This window comes from Eulemur rufifrons, chromosome 12 (assembly GCF_041146395.1).
Source record: "Eulemur rufifrons isolate Redbay chromosome 12, OSU_ERuf_1, whole genome shotgun sequence".
In the NCBI taxonomy this organism is placed as follows: domain Eukaryota; kingdom Metazoa; phylum Chordata; class Mammalia; order Primates; family Lemuridae; genus Eulemur; species Eulemur rufifrons.
Genome location: NC_090994.1, coordinates 16,896,332 through 16,922,351, shown reverse-complemented (window position 1 = coordinate 16,922,351; position 26,020 = coordinate 16,896,332). Strand labels below are relative to the sequence as shown.

The following is a 26,020-nucleotide window of genomic DNA, read 5'->3' as shown; positions in this document are numbered from 1 at the left end:
AGAGATGGGGTCTCGCTCTTGCTCAGGCTGGTCTCGAACTCCTGAGCTCAAACGATATGCCCGCCTCGGCCTCCCAAAGTGCTAGGATTACAGGCATGAGCCACCACGCCCGGCCCTGAGAGTACATTTTAACCATCATTAGGTTTTTAGATAATTTTCAAATGAAATCACTCTTGACATAGTTTACTTGTATTAACAGTTGTCTACAGAAACACTTTTTCTTTGAATTTTTCTTTCTTATTTCCACAGAAAGAGCATGCTCTCTGAATAACTGTACAGTGGCCAAAAGAATTGGAAAAGGAAAAGATGCTACTGTCATCTTTGAGCATTTCAGGAAACCTGTAGACCCATTTGTTCAGAAAAACTGTTCATGCAGTACACTAAATTCAGAAATAAATTCTTCCAACTCAAATATTTCTAACTCCTGTGGAAATGTACAAAATGGAACCATTTCTACACTTGAAACATACCATGGACAGACAGAGCACAACTTAGGAGAAATTAAAGACACTTCTCAAGTACATGCACATGATTCAGGTCTTTCGTTTATTTCCAGTGATACCAAAGAAAATGTTAATGGTGACCATTTATTAAATTTGACGTGTCTTAAAGATGTTTTAAGTGGTGTTTCTGCTGCTTTTCCTCTTCAAAACAATATTGGCTCAAGCACAGTTACTACGTCAAAACTCATCAAAGACCCAAGACTGATGAGGAGAGAAGAAAGCATGGGAAAACAGAATACTGCAGGTTTAAATGAAATTTTGCCATTTGAGAAGAGTTTAAGTTATGTTAATTCAGAACTAAACCTGTCATCTATGCCAACTAGTTCTGCCTCATCAGAAGTCATCACTAGTGATTGTTCTCTTCTTACTAATTGTTTTGATGCCCCTGCCTTTAAAATTTCTTTGGATGACTCACAATCTCAGGCTCCTAACATGGGCTCCAAGGACTATGGCTTTACAACTCCCAATAAAATTACCATAACGGGACAATGTAAGAACCAAGAGAATTTTTCTTTCCCAGTTTCTTTGTCAAATGTAATTTCAGAAGTTGAAAACCAAAAACGTAATGGGATAGAAGCCCAGAGAGCCCAACAGAAAAGTAACATCCCACTTTTATTTAAACAACACAGTGAGCCACGTAACTCTTACGAGTCAATGAATACTTGTGCAAAAGAGTACAGTAGTCAAGTCTCTCAGGAATCACAGTCTTTGGATTTGAAAACTGTATATCACACTGATCATGAAATGTCTACAGTTTTTCCATTCCAAAAGAAAGAAAACATAAATGAATACATTCAAAATATTGGAAAGATGGGAAACTTCACTGACCTGGAAGACAGTTTCAAACATGGAGAAAAGCAAACTTTGGGGAAAAAAATTGATTATTTCACTGATGAAACAAAAATCCATCCAGTAGATAATTATGTTTCTTTGCTCCAAGAATACAAAGACAGTGAGAGTCTTGACTCTTTGGGGAAAAACCGTGATAAAACATTAATTACTCAAGAGTTAGAAATACAGAAATCTTCCACACCTGCCACAAAGGATAAGGATAAACTACAACATCTAGCATTGGAATTACAAAGTATTACTCCAGGTGTAGGGAGCTTTTCACAAAAGCATCTTCAATATTCTTTGGAATGTGAAGATAATATTCACACAAATTTGGCCATTGCTCAAAAGCTTATGGAACTGAAATTGGAAAAAACAACTCAAAATTGTGTTAACGTTATGACTGATGCTTTCCAAGAAGCAAAAGACATTCCTCAGGCCACAGAAATGCACATTGATACAGTTATTTCATCTCATGACATAGAAACAGCTCATGAAAATTCAAATTGTAACATAACTAAAGAACATGTATGTGTCCATAGAAAAAATGAAAATGAGCCTCTGTCATTAGAGAATATTCAAAGAGACTGCAAAGAAACTCATCATACTGAAGGTCAAGATCACACTGTGTTTTTTATTGCACAGTTGAACAATGATACATGCCTGAACGTTAATTTCAGAGAACAAGGAGATAATGGTAAAGAAAACCAAAATGAGGCAAAAGAGACAGGTAGTGCTTCATCTCCAGAAAATAACATAGAGAGTATATATGGAGATGAGAAACAGAGTTTTCATACAAACAAAAATTTCACCAATATAGATGAAAGGAGGGAGAACAAAAATTACCACAATGTAGAGATTCTGAGTTCTGAAGAATTTTCTACTACAGTTAACTTGATTTGGGGAGGAAAATATGTACGAACAGAAACTGCATTGTTGGAGAGTGAAGATACCATTAATGCTGCAAAACAAAAAGATACTCAAAATACTGGAAGAAGTGTAGAGCATTTGGCTGCCACAACATTTCCTGAAATTTCAAGTTCTTCAGTTTGTATATCCTCCAATGCTTCAATGCAGATAGCTAGTACTACTATGCCTACCTTAAGCACAGATCCTGAAGATCTCCACAGATACCAATTTAAAGAAACTTGTTCTTCTGAGGGTCCAGATTTTGGTTCATTAGTAAAACATAAGGTTTCTAATTGTGAAATTGATATAGATAAAAATAAATTACAGGACTCATTTCATCAGTCAAAAAGTGAGAACTCAGTTCTTCAAAATTTGGAATTGGAAAATGAGATTGAAGTAGGATCAGAACAGTGTGATGATGCTTGTCTATTTCAGCAAGATACAAATAGCCATGAAAATGCACTTTATGAGGAATTTGAGGCCTTATATGAGGCTCTGAAGTCCCGTATTGATTGGGAAGGTCTATTAGGAAGCAACAATGGGGAGAAAGAAATTTTGAAAAGCACCATAAAAAGGGAGAATAATGATCAGCATTTTTCTAAGAAAAGTAATTGTTTTTATTCCTCCACACAGAAAAACAAAACAGAGCTCCTCAACCCAATTTTACTTCCAGATCTACAAATTATAATTACTAACATAGTTAGGCCAGCATTCAGCCCCACTGCTGACTCCCTTGAATTGAAAGATAATTTTTGGAAATGTGTAACTGAAGCCACAAAACCAGAAATAAATAAGGAAGGAGGAGAAGCTCTAGAATTTGAAATTTACTCTCAGCCTTCTGGTAAAAATTCAGGTTATCCAGGTGAAGATAAAGTTGATAATGTACTGCAAGCATCAGGACTAGTGAGTAAATCTGAAATCTCCCTTTCTTTTGACTTGAGTCAAAATACACATGTGAATCATACGTCTGAAAGACAAAACAGTGAATCTTTGTTTACTGAACCTTCTGCCACAATAAATGATGGAAGCAGGTGTTGCTTTACAAAATCAAAAACTGACTGTAACGATACTAGAAGTAAAAAGGAAGTGGAATTAAGAACTAGCAAGAGGAAGCTATATACATCTTCTAGAGATGAGAGCATATCATCTAAAGATTTAAGACTGCATGAAATTTGTGGAAAGAAAAGGAGGCTAACCAGTTCAGACCCATCTGAGTGTTTTTTTTTATTATCCCAAGGACGAATTAAAACATTTTCACAGTCAGAAAAGCACATTAGGAGTGTGCTGGATATTCTAAATAGTGAAGCATCTTTATGTAAAAGTAAATGTCTTTCCAGAAAACTAGACAGAGCTGTTGTTCACTTAAAGAAGGCTCATAGAAGAGTTCACACATCTTTGCAGATTATAGCTAAAGTGGGGGAGAAAAGAAAGGGTCCGTTACCAAAATCATATGCAATAATATGCAATAGTTTCTGGGAAAGTTGTGACCTTCAAGGTTATAGTTCTGTGTCTGAAAGAAGATACTATTCTACTAAGCATTTTTTGTCAAAAAGAAAATATGACAAACAGGGAGAGAAAAGAGCTTTAGGATTTGATGTTGATAAATCATTAACCCATGGGTCAAAGCACAAGTCTTACAAACTAAGTGAAGAGAAAATCACACAGTGCCTTTCCAAGAAAAATGTGGCCAGCAGTGTCTCCAGAAGTCACACTACTATTCATGTGAGAGAATTTTGTGATCAAGAACAACATCCTGAATCACAGTTGTCCCTATCCCCCATTTCCCAAAGTACAAATCAGCCAGTTTATAGTAATAACATGAGAAATCCAGGATTATCAGAACTTCAGCCTTTTTCTGGAAAGACTGGACATCTCTCTTCCTCAGACCACTCAGATGAGAAACTAACTGAAAAAGAAAATCAGAGTGATACCAAGTTTCTATCTAACATTAGTAAATATGAAAAGCTTAAGAGCCATTCAGCCCATGATAATACTAAGGATGCAACTAAAGAACACAATTGTGAGGCTAGTGAAATAATAAATGAAAGTAATTCAGTATCTTTAAGTTGCACAAAAGAAAACATAAGTTATAGCACAGACCAAAATTATGATGCACCTTGTATAGCTCACACAAAGGTGAAAACTGACATACTTATTTCAGTCTTAGAATCAAATGTGGAGCACTTTTTAAATGTTGATACGTGCAAGCAAGATAACCTTATTTTATCTGGTTGTAACAGGAACATGGAAGTAAATTTTCCTGTAGAAAAATGGACAGCTCCTATTGAGAGCTGCGAACGAAGCATTGTTACAGAAAACTTCTTTATGGACCCATTACACCTGAATTTGAGAGCAAGCAAAAAATACAATATTCCTCAATTGTTTTCAACCACTTCAGTGACAGATAGTAAGGGAGAATCTTTGAAACTGGATAAACAGAGAATTTTTGCTACAGATTCTTGTGCAACATCCCACTACCAGCAGATATGTAGTGGAAAGGAGATTCTAAAGACAGAGCAATGCTCTTCAGGTAATTGCTTCCATGTAGATGGGAATGAAACAAATGTTACTAAGAAGTCTGAGTTGGATCTAACATCAGCAACTGAAGAAAGTAAAAGTTACGGCAAAAATACAATGAAGAAACTATCTTCCAATGACAGTTCTCTGCCCTTAAAAGATAACATAAAGGGGTCTTCTTCAAAATGTATTGTAAAGAAGGACATTCAGGACAGGAAAATGTGCAAAGTTAAACAAGCAGAAAAAGCCAAAGATTCAGCTTACAAGAGAAGCATCATTGAAGGATCAACTGTCAGTGAGTACAAAAATCAAAAGAATGATATCTTAAAAGAAGAACCCTCCCACTTAAATGAGGGAACACTTAAAAATAACTTAATTGATTCAATTGATTCTCATCTAAGCACTAAAAATACTACCAAGGCAGTTTCTTTGAATAACATAGTTTTTAGTCAGCTTAACAAAAGAGAAAAGAAGGGGGAAATTAAAATTAGTAATGACTCTCAGTCTGACTCGATGTTACATGCAGAAACAGCCTATATTTCCAAACCAGATATTGTAGGAGTTAATCATATACCTATTTTGCATGCTCACTCTGAAACTTCTAAAGTCACTACTCAGCAGAAGAAACCTACATCATACGTGAATGAATTAGATGAAAAACATTGCTCAGCTAATCATACGGCCCTTATACCTAAGCTATCTCAAATTTTGCAAAGGGCAGATGAAGCATCATCTTTGCAAGTTCTACAGGAAGAAACTCTGGTTTGTCAAAATATTCTCCCTTTATTTGTTGAAGCTTTTGAAAGAAAGCAAGAATGCTCATTTGAAGAAATTGTGATTTCAAGAGAACTGTTGGTAGAACAAAACCTGTGGAGTAATTGCAAGTGCAAATTAAAACCATGTGCTGTTGACACTTGGGTAGAACTTCAGATGATGATGGAAACTATTCAATTCATTGAAAACAAAAAAAGACTTTTAGGAGGTGAACCAACATTCCGAAGCTTGCTTTGGTATGATGAGACATTGTACGGTGAGCTGCTTGGCAGACCACGTGGATATCAACAGCAGTCCAATTTCTATCCTGCTTTTCAAGGAAGGTTAAAATATAATGCCTTCTGTGAGTTACAGACTTACCATGGTCAATTAATTGAATTGTTTGAAGAAACGAAAAGGGGAGATAATTCATACTATGCATTCTTAAAATATAAACGACAGATTAATGAATGTGAAGCCATAATGAAGCATTGTGCTGATTGCTTTGACTTTTCTCTTTCTGTGCCATTTACCTGTGGAGTTAACCTTGGAGACAGTTTAGGAGACCTAGAAACCTTGAGAAAAAGTACTTTAAAGCTGATCGGTATATATGGAGACTCTCCTAAAGTTCATTCATATCCAGGAAAGCAAGACCATCTGTGGATTATCATAGAAATGATCTCTTCAAAAGTTAATTTTATCAAGAACAATGAGGCAGTAAGTATTAAAATATCTCTTTATGGTCTGGAGCATATCTTTTTTGATGCTGCAAAAAGTCTTGTTTGGAAAGAGAAAAGACGATCTTTCAGCAAAAAATACTCACGAAAAAATACAGAAATGCTACTCAAAATGAATCAGTGTGCTTTTTCAAAGTTGCAGAAGATACATGGTACTTTGTCTAAAGATTTAAACAGTGAACCAATTTCCAATATTGGGCTTGAGAAGAATACTGTGGTTGCTTCCAGAAAGTCAGATGATCTAAACAAAGCAACAATTAGCATAGAAAATTATAGATTTAATGGTACTTGGCTTTCACACCCAGATATTTGTGGTATTAGTGAAATACTGGATCAAGCTGAATTTGCAGACCTTAAAAAATTACAGGAACTCACCTTGAGATGTACAGATCATTTAGAAATTTTAAAAAAACAGTTCCAGATACTACAAGAAGATAATATAGATAATATTTTTATCACAGAAGAAAACGTTTTGGACATGAAAAACCACAACTGTAGGACTGTAATTTTAAAACCTGAAGCAATTGAAACATATGTTGAAATTGTCATGGTCTCAGAAACAGTTCACTTTCTTAAAAACTCAATAGCAAAGAAACTGGACAAACAGAGGTTCCGAGGTATGCTGTGGTTCGATTTGTCACTTCTTCCTGAGCTGATTCACTGCCAAGAAAAAATGGCTTCTTTTTCATTTCTTAAAGATAATGACTCAACGGATGTTTGCCTTTGGAAAGTGATAGAGACTGCTATTTCTGAACTTCAGAAAGATGTGGATATTATCTACAAATACAGTGAAGCTGTTAATTGCTCATATGCTCTTCGCTTGTTCTCAAGAGAACTTGAAGAACTTTCAGAAATAAAAAAGCTCCTAAAGAAGTCTAAGTATTCCATTTCCACATATATTGACTTTGTGCCATGCATAGCATCTATCAATTACGGAAGCACTGTGACAGAGTTAGAATACAACTATAGTCAGTTTTCTACATTGCTCAAAAATACAATGTCTGCCCCTCAAAAAGACTTAGGAAAAGTGGCCCATATTATGAAAGTCATGAAAACGATTGAACATATGAAGATTATATGTACTAAAAATCCTAAATTAGCCATTTCCTTTATTCTATGCCAAATGCTATGTAACAGAAGGAAGACTTTCCAGCCAAAGAGAAAAGAAAAGATGAATGTTCATGTTATAAAACCTGGGGAAAATGTCAGTAAATCCAGTATGTCTATGAAGGTGCCCTTAATTCCAGAGTGTATCGTTAAAAATGTTCCAAATTGCTCTAAAAAACGACCTATCACTGTAGACAAGTGTGAGGATTCTGAGGAACAAGAGAAAAGTACTACTGTTTCCAGTTGTAAGAAGCAAAAGGTACAAATGTTTTTAAATGTGTGTATTTTTTAAAACAAGTGTTCTTTCAGCAAACAGTTTGCGGAATAATACAAGTTATTTAACTAAAATACTGGATTAAGTAATTCATATTATCTATAAAATTATACAGTTGATACTATATATGGGAGACTTCTAAAATGTCTACCTTTTAAACATGAAAATTAAATTTTTAAATTTAGAAAGATTTTTCGCAAAGGTATGAATTTTAATAGCTTCTTAAGGGAAAGTTTAATATGAATGTGAGCTAAGTGAGTGACCAGAATTTATTGAATAGCCTCTATCTATAAAACAGGCCTACGCCCAATGTAGGGAATTTTAAAAACTGGCTAATGAAGCCTATCTTCTTGGCCGTTATCCAGATGGAGAAAGGAGGACAGATATTTTTCTATAGATGATTATCAAGGAGTTAGAAGAAATCCTATATAAACAAATTTTATATAGCATTTAATATGTACTTGGCACTGTTGTAAGGATTGTACAACTATTAATTCATTTATTTTTCACAAAAATATTTATGATGTATCCACTACTTATTATCATACTTGAAGATAAGGAAACCGAGGCATAGAAAGATGAAATGATTATCCCAAGGTCACAGAGTTAGTAAATGGGAGCACCCAGACCTAAAACCAGGCGATCTGGCTCCAGAACCCATACTGACAGTTGCCCCTGCTCTCCACTCAAAGGCTTCTCTTACAACTTCTCAAGAATTACTTAGTTCAGAAGTAAAGAAATAAACATATATACAAAATGAAAAGTAGGATTCTTTTTCTGCTCTCTTAATTGTATCTGTTAAACTAGTTCTATAGACTAGGACATCTAATCTCCATCTATTACACTATATTTATTAGAAAATGCTTAATAACCAGCTTATGAACATACTTCCAAAAACACAGCAAGAACACAAGTGTATTCACATCAAGAGTAAATTGAGGAGCCAGGTGTGGTGGCACACACCTGTAGTCCCAGCTACTTGGGAGGCTGAAGCAGTAGGATCCCTTGTGCCCAGGAGTTGGAGTCCAGCCTGGGCAACATAGCAAGACCCCATCTCCAAAAAAAAAAGTGTAAAGTCAGGATGATACTAAAAAAAGTTTTGTAGGTATTGATGAGAAAAGCAAAAAAAAACAAAACAAAACAAAACTTACATTGTTAGGAAAGATTTCTTTATTTCATGAAAGAATGCAGACCAAAGCTTTGCCTTAAAGGAAAAAAGCACTATCAGATGAAGGTAAAAATGAAGAGGGTCTTTAAGTTATGGAAAATAATGTTAGCACAGACAGAATCCTTATTGGCATCATTTGAGAAATTAGTTTAAAAAATTAAGTCTGATGCTCACTTCGGCATATACACTAAAATTGGACAAAACAAGATTAGTGTGGTACCTGTGCAAGGATGATAATACAAATTCATGAAGTGTTCTGTATTTTTTGGCATAATATAAAATTAAGTCTGGTCCTGAGTCAAGGACTAGAGGGGGAAAAGAAACAATAAGACAATTTTTAAAAATTAAAAAAATAAGTCTGGAACAATTGAGCTTAGTGGGTAAGAGTAAGCTAAGGATGGAGAAGGTCATTTCAAATTATAAGATGTCTTAAATATAGGCCTAAGGAGTTTAAACTTCATTCTGTACATACTGAAGTGTAATGTCATGTGAAATGTGGTTTTTCAATGATTTAAAGGGTGATGACATTCTGAGTATAGGAGTTATGTAAGTAGTAAGTCATATACTTTTTCTGTAGAAGTACAGAATAGTAAGTCAATCATGGCTTAGAAAAGAGTGCTGTTTTACAGAATAAGAAAGGAAAATTGCATATTTGACAGACTACTTGAAGAATCAGTGGGGCTTAGCACCTGGTTTACTAAAGGCATAAAAGAGGGAACAGTCATGAAAGGACTGCAAAGATCAGTTTTAGGATGTGGGGATAAGAAGAATATTGCAGATTTCTTTAAAAATAAAAATTATTCCAAATACATGCAAAATACGGGAAGTCCAGCAGAATCACTGGTTTCTTGAGGGGGAAGTGATTATTGAGTTTAATTTTAGGTGATTACAGAGCAAGCAGTTGCAGATACCTAATATTGAAATAATGAATATTTATATTTTGTCATCACCAATGTAGATTTTCTTTGTATCTTTTAAACATAGGTGAACATGAAAGAAGTCACAAAAATCAGAGAAACGACAACATTTAAGCATCCAAGGTAGGAGTTGCCATCAGCCCTGTTTGAAGAAAAACTAAACAAAATTGGGCAAATGTTAAAGAATTAGAATAAAACAACTATTTAAGTCTAGTGGCTCATATATTTAACTTGTGGAACAAGAGGAAGCTAAGGAAAGAGAAGTTTGTTTCAAATTATACAACGTCTTGAGTTAGGTCTAAGGAGTGTGAACTTCATTCTGTAAATATTAAAGGCTAATGTCATGTGAAATGTGTTTTTTCAGTGATTCAGTGATTTAAGGTTAAGGAGAGTCTAATTAGAAGAAAGAAGTAAGTTAGCCAAGGCTTAGAAGAGGGTGATTGTTTCACAGCATGGGAAAGGAAAGTTCATATTTGATAGACATTACTTAAAGAATTGATGGGGCTTAGCAACTGGTTTACTAAAAAGCATAAAAGAATAGAACAGGTGATTAGATGATTTACTATTATAAACTTAGGGATTTCACATACCAGCAAATTTCAGAATTTGTTAAAGGGGTATGAAATTGCCAACTCATAAGTGGGAATGTTAATATAAATAGTGTATGTGTCATAGACACACATATTAAGTAGACTACTGGCCGGGTGCGGTGGCTCACGCCTGTAATCCTAGCAGTCTGGGAGGCCGAGGCAGGCGGATCGTTTGAGCTCAGGAGTTCGAAACCAACCTGAGCAAGAGTGACACCCTGTCTCTACTAAAAAAAAAAATAGAAAGAAATTAGCTGGACAACTAAAAATATATAGAAAAAATTAGCCAGGCATGGTGGCGCCTGCCTGTAGTCCCAGCTACGTGGGCGGCTGAGGCAGAAGGATCGCTTGAGCCCAGGAGTTTGAGGTTGCTGTGAGCTAGGCTGACGCCACAGCACTCTAGCCAGGGTGACAGAGCGGGACTCTGCCTCAAAAATAAATAAATAAATAAATAGACTATTTCATAAAAGGATGTTTTAATACCGTAAAATGGGAAGAAAACGATCTCAAAGACTGATTATTTAAACTGAATAAATTATCTTTATATTTTGATATGAAGTGGCACCACTAGACCATTTCTTGTGTCATTCAGCTCTGTAAGATTTTGAATTTGTGATTAGCTTGGGGTTTTTTTTTTTTTCCATTTTGTGAAGGATAATGAATAATATAAAATAAAAAGAAATATGCAACCTCATTTCTGTCTTATTTGGTTTTGCCTCTTTATTTATTTTTTTTTTTTTTTTGAGATAGAGTCTCACTCTGTTGCCCAGGCTAGAGTGAGTGCCGTGGCGTCAGCCTAGCTCACAGCAACCTCAAACTCCTGGGCTCAAGCGATCCTGCTGCCTCAGCCTCCCAAGTAGCTGGGACTACAGGCATGCGCCACCATGCCTGGCTAATTTTTTCTATATATATTTTTTAGTTGGCCAGATAATTTCTTTCTATTTTTAGTAGAGACGGGGTCTTGCACATTGCTCAGGCTGGTCTCGAACTCCTGACCTCGAGTGATCCACCTGCCTCGGCCTTCCAGAGTGCTAGGATTACAGGCGTGAGCCACCACGCCCGGCCGGTTTTGCCTTTTTAAATATAACATTTACTTCATTTCTAGAATCCTTTTCCTGGCATATGTGACTGAATAGTTGTGTAGTGACATAAAAATGAGTAGGCTTAATTAGATAATATAAGAACAGTTTTATAATCATCTTAGCTTCGTTAACTAAGTACAGGAATTATTTGTTTCTCAAACAATAAACTGACTGGAGAAAAATGAATTCTAGTATAAGGTAAGGTAGGGTGGCTATCTTCATAGAAATAAATATTCCCCAAGAGGGTGACATAAATGGACAGAGCATCGTGGCAACTGCCAGTCTCAAGTTCAAGATGCCACTGAAACATTGGAAATGCAATAAAATCAAAATTAATACTTTATGGGATCGCAAAGTATTATGTGGGATTGGATGACCACATATTAATAAGTTATTATTAAAATGCCTTCTGAAGAGTCTGGATTCAGTAAAATATGGGGCTTTTGTTCCTAAGTGGGAGATACAAATTCCAGGCCAAAGATGAATTTCTCTTGTCTATAGAGAAATATTACTTCTAATGAGACCCCCCCATCTCTAGAAAAATAAAAATAAATTTAAAAAAATAGCTGGACATGATAGCATGCACTTGTAGTTCCAGCTTACTCAGGAGGCTGAGGCAGGAGGATCCCTTGAGCCCAGGAGTTCAAGACTCTAGTGAGAATTACCTTGGGAACCTGTATTAACTGTCCAGCTCTAAACATTCCCATATGAATGCTGCTTTCAGCCGGCTTGAGGCTGTCTAAATTTAGGTAAGATTGCCAAGGATATTAAATTGGCAGGAAATTTTGGAAGTCTGCTTTTCCTAGTCTTACCGATGAACAGACAAAAACATCTTAGTCTGTTATAACAGAGGGAAGAGATCTTTTGGGGTGGGGAACAGCTGGTAGTTTTATTAGTTATAATAAGTAATGAAGATTGTCAATGGGTTGGAGGTATATACAATTAGAAACTATACTGTAGAATTCAGTAGTGATAGTTTCCTACTTTTAAAAAGCCTCTATCGGGAAATGTCTAAAGGATAAAATAGTTTATTTTACAGTATTAGAAATACATTTAAAATGTGGAGGAGGCTGGGCACAGTGGCTCACGCCTGTAATCCTTAGCACCCTGGGAGGCCGAGGCGGGAGGATCACTCGAGGTCAGGAGTTCGAGACCAGCCTGAGCAAGAGTGAGACCCCATCTCTACTAAAAATAGAAAAAGATTATCTGGACAACTAAAAATATATAGAAAATATTAGCCGGGCATGGTGGCGCATGCCTGTCGTCCCAGCTACTCGGGAGGCTGAGGCAGGAGGATCACTTGATCCCAGGAGTTTGAGGTTGCTGTGAGCCAGACTGACTCCATGGCACTCACTCTAGCCTGGGCAACAGAGTGAGACTCTGTCTCAAAAAAAAAATTAATAAAAATTAAAAAATGTGAAGGATATCATCTTCAGGAAAAATATCTAAATTCAAACGAAGGCAATAAAATTGGTAAAATGTTACTTGTTTACTGCCAATAGAATGAAAAAATGTGAATCTTAAGAACTCTTCTCCTGAATAGAAATTTCAAATATTTGTGTTAAGATTTTGTGACACTGTGTATTTAAAGTTGCTTGTATGTATGTGTTGTTACACTTAATAGGACTACAGAATCTCATCCCAAAAATGAAGACAAAATAGAATTGAGTTCCTCTGACAATTTGAAAAGAAACCACATATCACCAGAAAAGACTGAAATGCAAAGATTACTACCTGGATCACTTTTACCTTTAAAGAACCTGAAAGACACTTGCTCGTTAAAGGCAGAAAGCAAAATAGATTTAAGTAATATTTCATCTGATACTTCACAACACTTCACTGGACAACAGGGAAGTTTAAATAGCATGAAGAAGAAAAATAAGAATTTTTGTGCTGCTGAAACAAAAAGTGATAAGAAAGATTGCACTGCTTTTGCAGCTTGTGACCAAAAAAGTATAGATGGCATATTTTCAAAGGACCATGAGACATTTTCACAGAAATTTCTTAAAAATTCTCCAGATTTCACACAGCAAACTTGTCTTTTAGACATAAAACCAGGAGCTGATGCTTCTCTTGTGTCTAATGCATCAGTGCTCTCAAAGCCTGTTTTCCATTTTGTGAAAGATATCCATACCAATCTAGAAATGAAGAACACAGTCCTTGAACTTCAAGATAACGAAATAGTAAATTCATCTGTTAAAAATTCCACATGCATGACTGCTCCAGAACCTGTATTTATCCAGAAAAAAATACCTGTTCTGGAAATAAGTAAAACACAGTCTGCAAAATCTGAGGCAGAAGAGAAATATATGAAGGATACATTGAATCCCAGTACTATTTCTTTTGAAGCATCTGGACACATAACCCTTAATGTGAATCAAACAGCAGAGTACTCTTTTTCTGAACAACAAAATGATGAAAATTCAAAAATCCTAACTCAGAATGCTGCCACATGTTGGGAGGAACTTCCACAGTCTGCATGCACCCCAATACATAATTCTTCAGAGCATTCATTTGGAACTTCACATCCATACTATGCTTGGTGTGTTTATCATTACAGCAGCAGCAGTGGCAGCACTATTACCCAGATGTACCAAGGGATAACATCATACGAAGTACAACCACCTCCTTCTGGGATGTTGACTGCAGTTGCAAGTACTGTCCAAAGCACACATTCTAATCTTCTGTACTCTGAATGTTTTAGTTATTTTGCTGGTGGGCCTCAAGCATATGGCTCTGTGCCAGTGAATGGGTATTTTCAATCTCAGATGCCTATTTCTTACAGTTTTCAGCAGCCGATTTCTTCACAGTATGCTTCTCATCAACCATTAGAAGCTGCAGACTCTTACCCTCCTAATCCAGCTGTGCTTCCAGAAGTTTCTTGGATGTATAGTGAGTTTCACAAGTTTTAATGTTTTGTTCATTGAATTTTTACTTTGTACATTTATGTAAATGGTATTCACAATAAGTGAGATGCATAAATATACACAGAGAGCAGTCATTTTTCTATGCAGATTTGTAGAATTGTCTGTAGGTCGAGCAGAGTTGCATTGTGTTGTCAGGTGGAAATCTAGTTGTCAAAAATTAAAAAGACCTGGTAATATCACTAACATGTCCTTCAGTAAAACCAAACTGTAGGGAATCATTAAGTAAATTATAGTTAATGCATACAGTGAAATATAATGGAGCCGTGAAAGAGTTAGTAGTTTTTAATGACATGACAGTTTTAAAAACTATATTATAAAAATTTAAGTATGTGACTAGAAATGCATAGACATACTGAAATGCAATACACCAACATTTTGACTTATCTCCAGGTAGTAAAATTTGGGGTGTGTGGAGAATCTTTTTCTGTATTTTTTATATTTTCTACTGTGAAGCGTACTTTTTTTTTTTTTTAAGACAGAGTCTCACTCTGTTGTCCTGGCTAGAGTGCCATGACCTCACAGCAACCTCAAATTCCTGGGCTCAAGCTTTGGCCTCCCAAGGAGCTGGTACTACAGGCTCACACCATCGCACCTGGCTAATTTTTTCTATTTTTAGTAGAGATGGGGTCTCACTCTTGGCTCAGGCTGGTCTTGAATTCCTGAGCTCAAGCAATCCTCTGGCCTGGGCCTCCCAGAGTGCTAGGATTACAGGTGTGTGCCACCACACCCGGTGAAGCATACATTATTTTGATAATTGGAAGAAAACAGAGTAAGAGACCAAGGTAGGAAAAGAAACTTCAATCAGATAAAGCAACTTTTCTCTTTGTCTCTGTTTTCTAATACAATATCTTGGTGTAAGTGAATGGAGTTATTTGAAAGGTATTAGTAGAAGAACTTGGTAGTTTGCTCTGGAAGTTGAAAATTTTTCTCTGTTAGGCTGCAGTGAGCTATGATCATGCCACTGCATTCCAGCCTGGGTGACAGAGCAAGACTCTTGACTCTTAAAAAATATATATATATATCTGTGTATATAGCTACAGAATCAAGTCCAGCTATGATTCTCAAAAATACTGTTACCTCCCTAATTAGTCCAGTGAAAATAAAAAGAAACAGTTTTGCTTATTATAGTGTCCAAAAGTTACTCTTAAAAAATTGAGGCAATTGCAATGTCATAAGCACATCTTTTTTGTTTTGTTTTTTAAAAACAGGGTCTTTCTCTGTTGCCCAAGCTAGAGTGCAGTAGCTCCATCATGGCTTACTGCAACCTCTCAAACTCCTGGGCTCCAGCGATTCTCCTGCCTTAGCCTCCCGAGTAGCTGGGACTATAGGCATGAACTACCATGCCAGGCTAATTTTTCTGGGTTTTTTTGTAGAGACAGGGTATCACTATTGCCCAGACTAGACTCAAACTCCCAGCCGCAACCTCAAGTGATCCTCCCGTCTCAGCCTCTGACAGTGTTGGGATTAGAGGCATGAGCCACTGCACCCAGTCTGCACATCTTTGAGTTTTCATGAGTGCAAATAATCCATAGAGATCACTTCTCACACTTACAGGAACTGCATCCTTAAAAAGATGTCACTGTTTTGCTCATGATGCTTGTATTCGTCACCAGAAAATGCAACTAAAGGAAGGTGGTACTTAAATGAGCCCAGTCAGGCACATTTTGTTCTTTATTACATTTAATTTTCACAGGATACCTGAGAGAGAGATAGAGATACTGTTCTTTTACAGATAAGGAAACTACTCATCAGAGAGCCTTAAATAACTTTCTCAGGCTCCTATGGCTACTAAGGGGCAGATGTGCACTTTGAATTCTGACCTCCTTGGCTCTAACTTAATGGCTCTTTCCACTATACTATAATGTACGAGTAGTCTATATCATTAATTCATATAAATCTTTGTGGGTTTTTTCTTCCAGCTCCATGGCAACAAGAACCGTTTCAGCCAGGACGTTGAAAATAGTCTTCTGTCTACTGAAATAAAGGAGATGTAACAAGTTTTTCCAACTACTTTTTACTTATGTATTTTTTTGTTTTAACATTTAACAAGTTTTAAATATGTATAAATGTGGTAGAAAATATAAATTATGTAGTCCTCTATAAAATGTATAAATGCAACAGTGTATCACATAAGGTAATAAATCAGTTTCTAACATCTTAAATACCAAAATTATTTCCATGCAATTGTAAAGGGAGTTAATACAACATTTCATATTAAGGTTAAGCAGTAGTGGTAAAATCTTTAAAATAAGATTTTTGTTTTTGATTTTTTTTTTATATTTTTCAATACATTGTTTATGGCGGTGTGCCATTTGATTGAGCTGAAAGTAGGAATTTTTTTTTATTTGTCATGAGAACAATAACTTTATCATTCTTAATACTTTATTCATATAATTTACAATTCTATGTCTAACATGGTGAGTTCCTTTAATTTCAGTATTTTATAATTTTTACTTGTCAAATACTTTGAATAAAAAAAATTAGTTTGCATACTTTCAGTGTTTCCTAGAGATTGTTTTTAATTTTATGTTAAAAACAGTTGTTTAATTCATTATATTGGAATTCGAAGCACTTTTAACACCTTTTTGAACAAGCCATTTCTACAAGATTATTTTTTGTATTTCACAATTTTAGTGGTTCCTTTTAATGATTTTATAGCAAATAATAGAGAATAATGTTTATAGTCTTATTACAGTAATTTAATATGACACAAATACAAGTTTTTTAATGTTCTAGTCATATTTTTTTTTAACATTCTGCAAAAGTGAAAAATCTCTCAGTAATAACTATCTTAAGACAACAGGATGTAGTATGTCACTGTTGTCTTGAGCAACATCTCTACTCATACATTACCTTTCTTACTCAATAACTATTTCTGTTTTTTCTAAGACCCCAGTCAGAAAAAGCCCTCACAATCGGATAGACCTTTCTCAAGTGCTAGTTGATCCTAAAATTTGAAAAGAGATTTGCTTTGGCTGAAACAGATAGCAAAGCTTCAGTGTTTTTGCAAACTTTTTATGTTGTGTGGCACAGGCCTCCAAAGAAGTGGCATATTTGAAGCATTGTTTTGTTGTTTATAGTTTACTGTAAGGCAGGTTAAGAGGATAGGTGTGAGTTCTAGGAAACTGCCACAGAAATGAGTGGTCTTGAGATAGTTTTGAAAATAAAGAGGGGATGGGGAAGGAAGTAGAAAGAGAGCTTCTCATAAGGAGTCTGGGGCAGATTCAGCTTCACAGTATTGTCTGAAGAGGTAAAGTCAGGACAAAGCCAATTTTGAGGAAAGTGATATTTCATTAATATTCATATTTGGTTTCAAAACACCTTGATTGGGAAGCAGTCAAATATGCCATCCATTTGTTAAAGACTCACTTTTTAAACAACTTTCAGATTCTGTTAACATTGTATTTGTGATATTTTTATTTCATGGGTTTTAATTTCTTCAAAAAAAACCTTATTATAACATTCAGTTGCATTTAAAAACCTGCACTTTGACAGAATATGTAAAAATGGAGTATTTTTCCCCTCAAGTATGTGTTCCGATTGTGAAAATAAAAATAAAACAGATTTAAATTGAGCAAACATTATAAGCAAAAAACCCTGTTTGTAAATATTGTTTTGGAACTTAAAAGAATTATCTGAATAAACTGGATTCCCTCTAATTTCAGAGGTTTTTTTGTTTGTGTTTTTGTAAAGTAAGCATAAATATGGACGTTTCTTGGTTTACACATACCCATTACATGAAGAGTAATCTACAAAAAACTGACTTCATTAGTGTCTTAGTTCATTTTGCGTTGCTATAAGAGAACACCACAGACTGGGTAACTTATGAAGAATAGAAACGTATTTGGCTCACAGTTCTGGAGTCTGGAAAGTCCAAGATCAGAGCTGCATCTGGTGAGGACGTAACGTGGCAGAAGGCATCACATGGCGAGAAAAGAGCACGATATAGAACTCGTCCTTTATAAGGATGCCACTCCTGTAGTGGCAAACCCACTTCGGTGATAACAGTGTTAATCCATTCAGGAAGGCAGAGCCCTCGACCTAATCACTTCTTAATGGTCCTACCTCTCAACACTGTTGCGTTGGGGATTAAGTTTCCAACATAGGAACTTTGGGGGACACATTAAAACCACAACAATTAGATAACTAAAGAAACTGCTGGCACAGTTTCCTCTTTTTCCACTCAAGCTGCTTTTGCTCTCACCTCCATCCCTTTTTTCCCCCTCACTCTTACAGACTTCATTACTGCCTGTAGTTTCATATGATAAGCCAAAGTCCCTGCCCTCATGAAATTCTCATTCCGGTCAAAGGAGACAAGTAATAAATGTGAATAAATAATTTCATATCATGAGAATTGATACGTTAAGAACTAATAGGGAGTGACTGAATGATACATAAGCCAAGATGTTCAGGGAAGGCCTCTTTGAGGAGGTAATCATCAATGAAGATAGCCAAATGGGAGGTTGCACCCCATTTTCCCAATAAGAAAATTCTTCCAAAAAAGTATTTTGGTAAACCTATATAAACCTTTAGGAATATAGATTAAATATTTAAAAATCATATATAAGAACATTTTAATGCATCTTTGATGTCAATGTTTTGGTCATCAGAGCCATTTTGAGCCATGGTTTTCCAAAGTGTGCCAACCTCACTTCTAAGCTGTTTGGGAATATGCTTTTTAAATGTGTGTATATATCCAAAACTACTGATTGAGGTCATTTCAAGCTAATGTCTTCCCCAAAGACATTACCAGAGTAATGACATAAGGCTTTAAGATAAGAATAAGGCTCTGTACCCTTTTTTGAGACAGAGTCTCACTCTGTTGCCCAGGCATCATCATAACTCGCTGCAACCTCAAACTTCTGGGTACAAGCGATCCTCCTGCCTCAGCCTCCCGAGTAGCTGGGACTACAGGCAGGTGCCATGACACCCGCCTAATTTTTCTATTTTTTTAGTAAAGATGGGGTCTTGCTCAGAGTGGTCTCAAACTCCTGACCTCAAGCAGTTTCACCCACCTAAGCCTCCTGAGTCTCTGGGTAGACCAGTATTTTTTAAATTGATTAATCGAATTCTAAGAGCAATAACTGCAGATTCCTAGTTAGCAATTGCTAGCTAATGAGAATAAACTGGGAAATGAAGGGGTTGTTGATTACTAATGCAATGTGGACAGGAAAATTTTGTAAGGATATAGATCCTCATATCTTGGGTAAGTTCTGCTTTCTGCTTTATTGTCAAGAATTCCTCTGTTTTATTTATAAGAAGTCTCCTTTGAAATATCCTGTACAACCATTCATCTCAAAATACTGCATTTTATTATCATGAGAAACAGCAACAGCATTCAGATTTGTGACTCCTTTTAAAGACTTTTTGCTTTTATTAAATAATTTAGGCTATGACAGATTTTTTTTTTTTTTTTTTTTTTTTTTTTTTGCTGTGAATCTGTGTAGAGAAGATGGTCTAGTCAACTGAGCATGTTTGGTTAAAGATTAGCTGACAGCAATCATTGAACATCTGATTCATGCTAAAAGTATGCTGTTTAACTTGAGTGTGTATTAATCTTTACGTCAACCCTATAAAAAGGAAGTATTTTGGGCTGGGCACGGTGGCTCGTGCCTGTAATCCTAGCACTGTGGGAGGCCAAGGTGTGAGGATCCCTTGAGGTCAGGAGTTCAAGACCAGCCTGAGCAAGAGCAAGACCTTGTCTCTACTTAAAATAGAAAAACTAGCCGGGCATGGTGCTGTGCACTTGTAATCCCAGCTAGTCTGGAGGCTGAGGCAGGAGGATTGCTTGAGCCCAGGAGTTTGAGGTCGCTGTGAGCTAGGCTGATGCCACTGCACTCTAGAAAGACTCTGTCTCAAAAAAAAAAAAAAAAAGGAAGTATTTTGCTTATTTTGTAAGTTCATTTATTTGGAAGTCCCATCAAGATATTTCTGCACCTCAAGTCATCTTTGTGAACATCGTTTAATAACTTTCAGTATCATTGGTTGGAAAAGAATACAAGGTCAGATTTAAATCTCCACAGCCAGACGTGTTGGCTCCCGCCTGTAATGTCAGCACTTTGGGAGGCTGAGGCAGGAGGATCACTTGAGGCCAGGAGTTCAAGACTAGCCTGAGCAACATAGCAAGACCCCCACCTTTACGAAAAATTTAAAAAAAAAATTATCCAGGCATAGTGTTGAGCACCTGTAGTCCAGCTGCTCGAGCTGAGGTGGAAGGATCGCTTGAACCCAGGAGTTTGAGGCTACTTAACTCCAGCCTGGGTGACAGAGCAAAACCCTGTCTCAAGCAAAAATATTTTTAAATATAGAATGCAAAAGTGCAATCCAGTAATTTGCTGTTTCTGCACGTTTGACAAACAGTTGTTTGTGTGCATACAATGATTCTCTTTTGGTTAAGATCATTATTGACTGTATTTTGTACATTGGGAGTTATGATAAATAGTTAATGACTCCTCGTTCACTGCTTCCCAACTGAGGTGTTTTGAAACCAAGTCTGATTATATAATGGAAACATGATTTTCCTCAAAATCGACTCTGCCGCCATGTTACCTCTTCAAATGATACCCTGAAGCTGAATCTCCCCAAGACCCCTTATGAGAAGCTCTCTTTCTGCCCTCCTTCCCTCCCCGCTTATTTGCAAAACTATCCCAAGACCACTCACTTCTGTGGCAGTTTCCTAGAACTCATACCTACTCTCTTAACCTGTCTTACAGTAAACTATGAACAATAAAGCAATGTTTCAAATCTGCCATCTATTGGAAATGCACACACAGAACCTGCTGAGGCAGCTATGTTCCTTTTGTAATCTTCCACCAGTTTTTCACGGCAAAATGTTAGGACAGACTAAAAATTAATTTTTTTTACCCAGCCTTCTATGTTCTTGATCCAAGAACCTGCGGTAATGAAAACATTTCTCCTATAACCTATGTATCAAATGGCAAAGTAGAAAAAATCAGTGAATAATATTTCATCATAAGGGTTTGTTTTGGATATTTCAGAGTGAAAAACAATCCACAAAATGATTTGGGTTGGGAATAACAATGCTTGCTGTCTTAAAGACAAAATTTATTAATGCAATGTAAATACACTACCAAGTTAGCAGCAACAAATGTTTATTTAACATCTTGTATTGCTAAGCTCAGTAGTATGATAGGCATTTGTGACAGAAAAATCAATGAGATTTCTGATCTGAAAGGAACCTACAGTCTGTGGAGTGGGAGAGGCATGCAAGAATCCAACCATTAAAATAAATTGAAGCAAAAAGTGTGATAGGTGCTTATGCCTTGTGTTACAGGTCTTAGGAGGAAGACCATATAACTCATCATAATGAATTTAGGAATATTTCTAAGAGTGAGACAAACCTAAGCTAGGTCTTCAAAAATATATATGAGTTAAACATGCTGAAAAGGTGAGAATAAGGGCCGGGCGCGGTGGCTCACGCCTGTAATCCTAGCACTCTGGGAGGCCGAGGTGGGCGGATCGTTTGAGCTCAGGAGTTCGAGACCAGCCTGAGCAAGAGCAAGACCCCATCTCTACTAAAAATAGAAAGAAATTATATGGACAGCTAAAAATATATATAGAAAAAATTAGCCGGGCATGGTGGTGCATGCCTGTAGTCCTAGCTACTCGGGAGGCTGAGACAGGAGGATCCCTTGAGCTCAGGAGTTTGAGGTTGCTGTGAGCTAGGCTGACGCCACGGCACTCACTCTAGCCTGGGCAACAGAGAGAGACTCTGTCTCAAAAAAAAGAAAAAAAAAAAGAAAAGGTGAGAATAAGGTATTTAGGTGGAGGATGTGTATGTGAATATTTAAAGCATTCCATTGACATTGTATGTGTTGAATACATACAATGTTGGGCCAATCCTAAATGCTGAAAACGATCCTTTTATTCATACCACCAGTTCCCTTTCATTCTTACGGTCACTGCTGCTTTCTTCAAATTTACTCAGAAAATATTTACTGAGCACCCACTCTCTAAAGGGCTTGTACTATGTGTTTTTGGTTTTGCAAATGTGATATACCTATGCATTTGTGGTCGAGGACTGTATAGTCAAATAGGAAAAATGAGAAATGCATACAAATTACTAACATGAGGGAGAAAGTATGTAGTATGAAAAAAGGATTGGTCCAAAGGTATGAAATTTTAAGGTGCACAGAGATGAGTTCCTTTTGGTGTCAGTACGAGAAAGGGCTTCATGGAAAAAGATAGTCTTGGCACTTGTTCTCGAAGATTGGGGAAGGTTTATATGTGTATTGAGAGAAAGAAAAAAGTCAGGTTCGGTAGCTCATGCTTGTAATCTTAGGACTTTGGGAGGCTGACACCGCTTGAGGCCAGGAGTTCGAGACCAGCCTGGGCAAGACCGAGACCCAGTATCTACTAAAAATAGAAAAAATTAGCCAGGCGTGGTGGCACATGCCTGTAGCTCCAGCTACTTGGGAGGCTGAGGCAGGAAGGATGGCTTGAGCCCAGGAGTTTGAGGTTGCTGTGAACTAGGCTGACGCCATGGCACTCTAGCCCGGGCAACAGAGCAAGACTCTGTCTCAAATAAATAAAACATAAAGATATAAAGGTGTTGTACTAAGGAATTTGAACTGACCTTTCTCCTGAGGTCAACAAAGAAGGACTAAATGTTAAATATAGCATCTGCTCTGATTCCTTTATGTTTAAATAATTTCATCTCTTGGTTGATACATTTGAAAAGGCTTTTTAAAACCACATTTTTGGGCAGAGAGGCCAAGAACTATGATCTTTTTATTAATTGTGGTTTGTTGTTTTTAAAGTCAGAGAAAGCATTTCCAATTTGACTTTAATTTTTTAATCCGTAGAGATTCTTATGTAGAACTCCCTGTGGCAATTTCAATAATATTATACTCATATTACATATATCAGAAGCTATTTGAACTAGAAGTCAATTTTTTTTAATCTTTTGAGGACTACAATGGTATAGAAGAATCTTATTTAGACTAATATAATTTTTATATATATATATATATATATATATATATGGGGTTTTTTTGAGATGGGGTTCTCACTGTATCACCCAGGCTGGTCAGGAATTCCTGGCCTCAAGAGATCCTCCCAGGAGTGTAAAGAAAAAGAAAAAAAATAAATAAATAAATAAATAAATAAAAAAGAGATCCTCCCACCTCAGCCTCCTTAGCAGTTGAGACTACAAGCTCAAGCCACTGCACTGGGCACAATACAATGTATAATTTTAACGTAGCATATAACTCTGGATACATTACAAGACATAAATGATTCATATTTCATATTTTAAATGGTATAAAACAAGAAAAATATCAATGTTTATATATTTTTAAAAAGCCTAGTCAATTTCTTAGGAACAAAACCTAACATGTACTTTTAAGGCAAAGGAGCTGAAGTTAACAATTTTAAAATTCTCTGACCCAAAGGAGAAAGAATAAAAATAAGAATACTTCTGGCAAACAAAATTTGGAAGTGGCCTACAAACCTAATATTAAATGCAGTTTGACATGACAAGTAATTAGCAAGGATTGGAGATTGGTCATTATGTTCTGCAGGAGAAAACACACATATGCACACATACAAACGTGACAGAGGCAAAGAGCAAAGAAAGAAAAAAGTTTATACATTATAGTTTTTTTTTTTTTCTTTTTTCTTTTTTTTTTTTTTGAGAGAGAGTCTCACTTTGTTGCCCAGGCTGGAGTGAGTGCCATGGCGTCAGCCTAGCTCACAGCAACCTCAAACTCCTGGGCTCAAGCGATCCTCCTGTCTCAGCCTCCCGAGGAGCTGGGACTACAGGCATGCGCCACTATGCCCGGCTAATTTTTCTATATATATTTTTAGTTGTCCATATAATTTCTTTCTATTTTTAGTAGAGACAGGGTCTCGCTCTTGCTCAGGCTGGTCTCGAACTCCTGACCTTGAGCAATCCACCCGCCTTGGCCTCCCAGAGTGCTAGGATTACAGGCATGAGCCACCGCGCCCGGCCTATAGTTTTTATTTTTAATTAAAATGCCTTCACAACTAAAATAACAAAAACTGATACCACAATCACCTAGCCCCTTGGCCGGTCTACAATTCTTGGCTTTCCCTCTTCCAGACAGCAGAGGCAGGTGTTTCTAAACCTCTGCGTGTCTTTTATCTTTACCTGTAAAATGGAGGGTAATAATAACACCTACCTCCTGGGGTTATTGGAGGATTAAAGGGGAAGTTATATGTAAAATACTTATTATATAGGAAGCACTCAAAAGATTCTTATTCTATAGCACTACTTGACTAAAATTTTCAGAAGGACTGCTTTCACAAACTCCCCTACTCACCAGCTCTAAGAACGTGCTCTCACATTAATTCCAAACACATTTGCTTCTGTTTCACGGACCTTCCTCACTAACCATCATGCATAATTGCCATTTCTCCTCAAGGTATATTTTCTGTTCCCAGTCCATCTTCTCTAGGAACCCCCAAAACATCATTCTCATTCTCACCTTCATTCTGAGCTTTTCAGGGTTAGCTGAAATCCAGCCTCCTTTAAGCCTTTATAGACAAGAATGCAATTGCCGTGGCAATGATACAGGTACCCCTTCTCTCCAGTAGTGTAGAACCACCTATTTTTGTCCTGTTCAATTGGTTTGCTTCTATTTACAAGTTGCTTGAGAGTGGAAGCTCTTCCAGCCTCATTTCCCACCATCTATTTCTGTTGCTAGGAGTCTTTACAGCTTTGGAAACAAAGGTCTTTCACACATTTGTCCTCTGGCGCGCACACACACACACAAATATTCCTTAAAACTCGTTTCCTTTTCTCCAGGCCACTCCAAGGCTTTGCCTGGGGAGAAAGTTTAAAATTCAGTCCAAATGCCACCTATCTAGAGCTTTCTATAGTTATTCCTTAGGAGGGATAAGGCAACTATCACGTGGCCCCCATACTGTACTATTCAACAGGCAGTTTTAAAACGTAATCTTCACAAGCTGAAAAGGTAGGCTTTATTGCTTTTAACAGATGAAGATTTTTATTTATTTATTTATTTTTTTTTGAGACAGAGTCTGGCTCTGTTGCCCAGGCTAGAGGTGCCGTGCCATCAGGCTAGCTCACAGCAACCTCAAACTCCTGGGCTCAAGCAATCCTCCTGCCTCAGCCTCCCAAGTAGCTGGGACTACAGTCATGCGCCACCATGCCCGGCTAATTTTTTCTATATGTATATTTTTAGTTGTCCAGATAATTTCTATTTTTAGTAGAGACGGAGGTCTCGCTCTTGCTCAGGCTGGTCTCGAACTCCTGATCTCGAGCGATCCTCCTGCCTCAGCCTCCCAGAGTGCTAGGATTACAGGCGTGAGCCACCGCGCCCGGCCCAGATGAAGAATTTGAGGCTTGAGGAAGGTTGGTGATTGTCCAAGGAGGCAGGAAGTTGGCAAAGCCAACACAGGAACCCTTGCCTTCTGGTGCAGGATGCTGCCCCCCACTTGGGTTCAGCCGCAATCATGTGCACCTCAAATAGTGGCAGAATGGTCGTTTAGCACGTGTTCTACCAGGTATCTGGCAGCTGGCAGCTGCTTGATAAATATTTCTGGAATGAATGAATCATTACAACTCAGTAAACATTGCAGAAAACAGTTGAGAATGCTGGAGCGGGACGGGACACAGATTATCAAGCAGAACAATCGTTTCATCTTTCTAGTGTTGAAAGGGAGGATTCGAGATGTTAGGGCCCCCCAGCTAAAGGCAAGGC

At 37.0% G+C, this 26,020-nt stretch overlaps 1 protein-coding gene and 1 pseudogene across 1 annotated transcript in view; both read left to right on the top strand.

Annotated features, from left to right (window-relative positions):
• TEX15 (testis expressed 15, meiosis and synapsis associated) overlaps positions 1-26,020 on the top strand; it is a 60,178-nt gene that overhangs the window by 33,680 nt on the left and 478 nt on the right. Inside the window, exons 6-9 of the mRNA XM_069485043.1 lie at positions 250-7,616; positions 9,784-9,839; positions 13,010-14,272; positions 25,824-26,013. Coding sequence (XP_069341144.1) covers positions 250-7,616; positions 9,784-9,839; positions 13,010-14,272; positions 25,824-26,013 — 8,876 coding nt within the window. The remainder of the gene's footprint in view (positions 1-249; positions 7,617-9,783; positions 9,840-13,009; positions 14,273-25,823; positions 26,014-26,020) is intronic.
• Positions 8,966-9,065, top strand: LOC138393850 (U6 spliceosomal RNA; annotated as a pseudogene).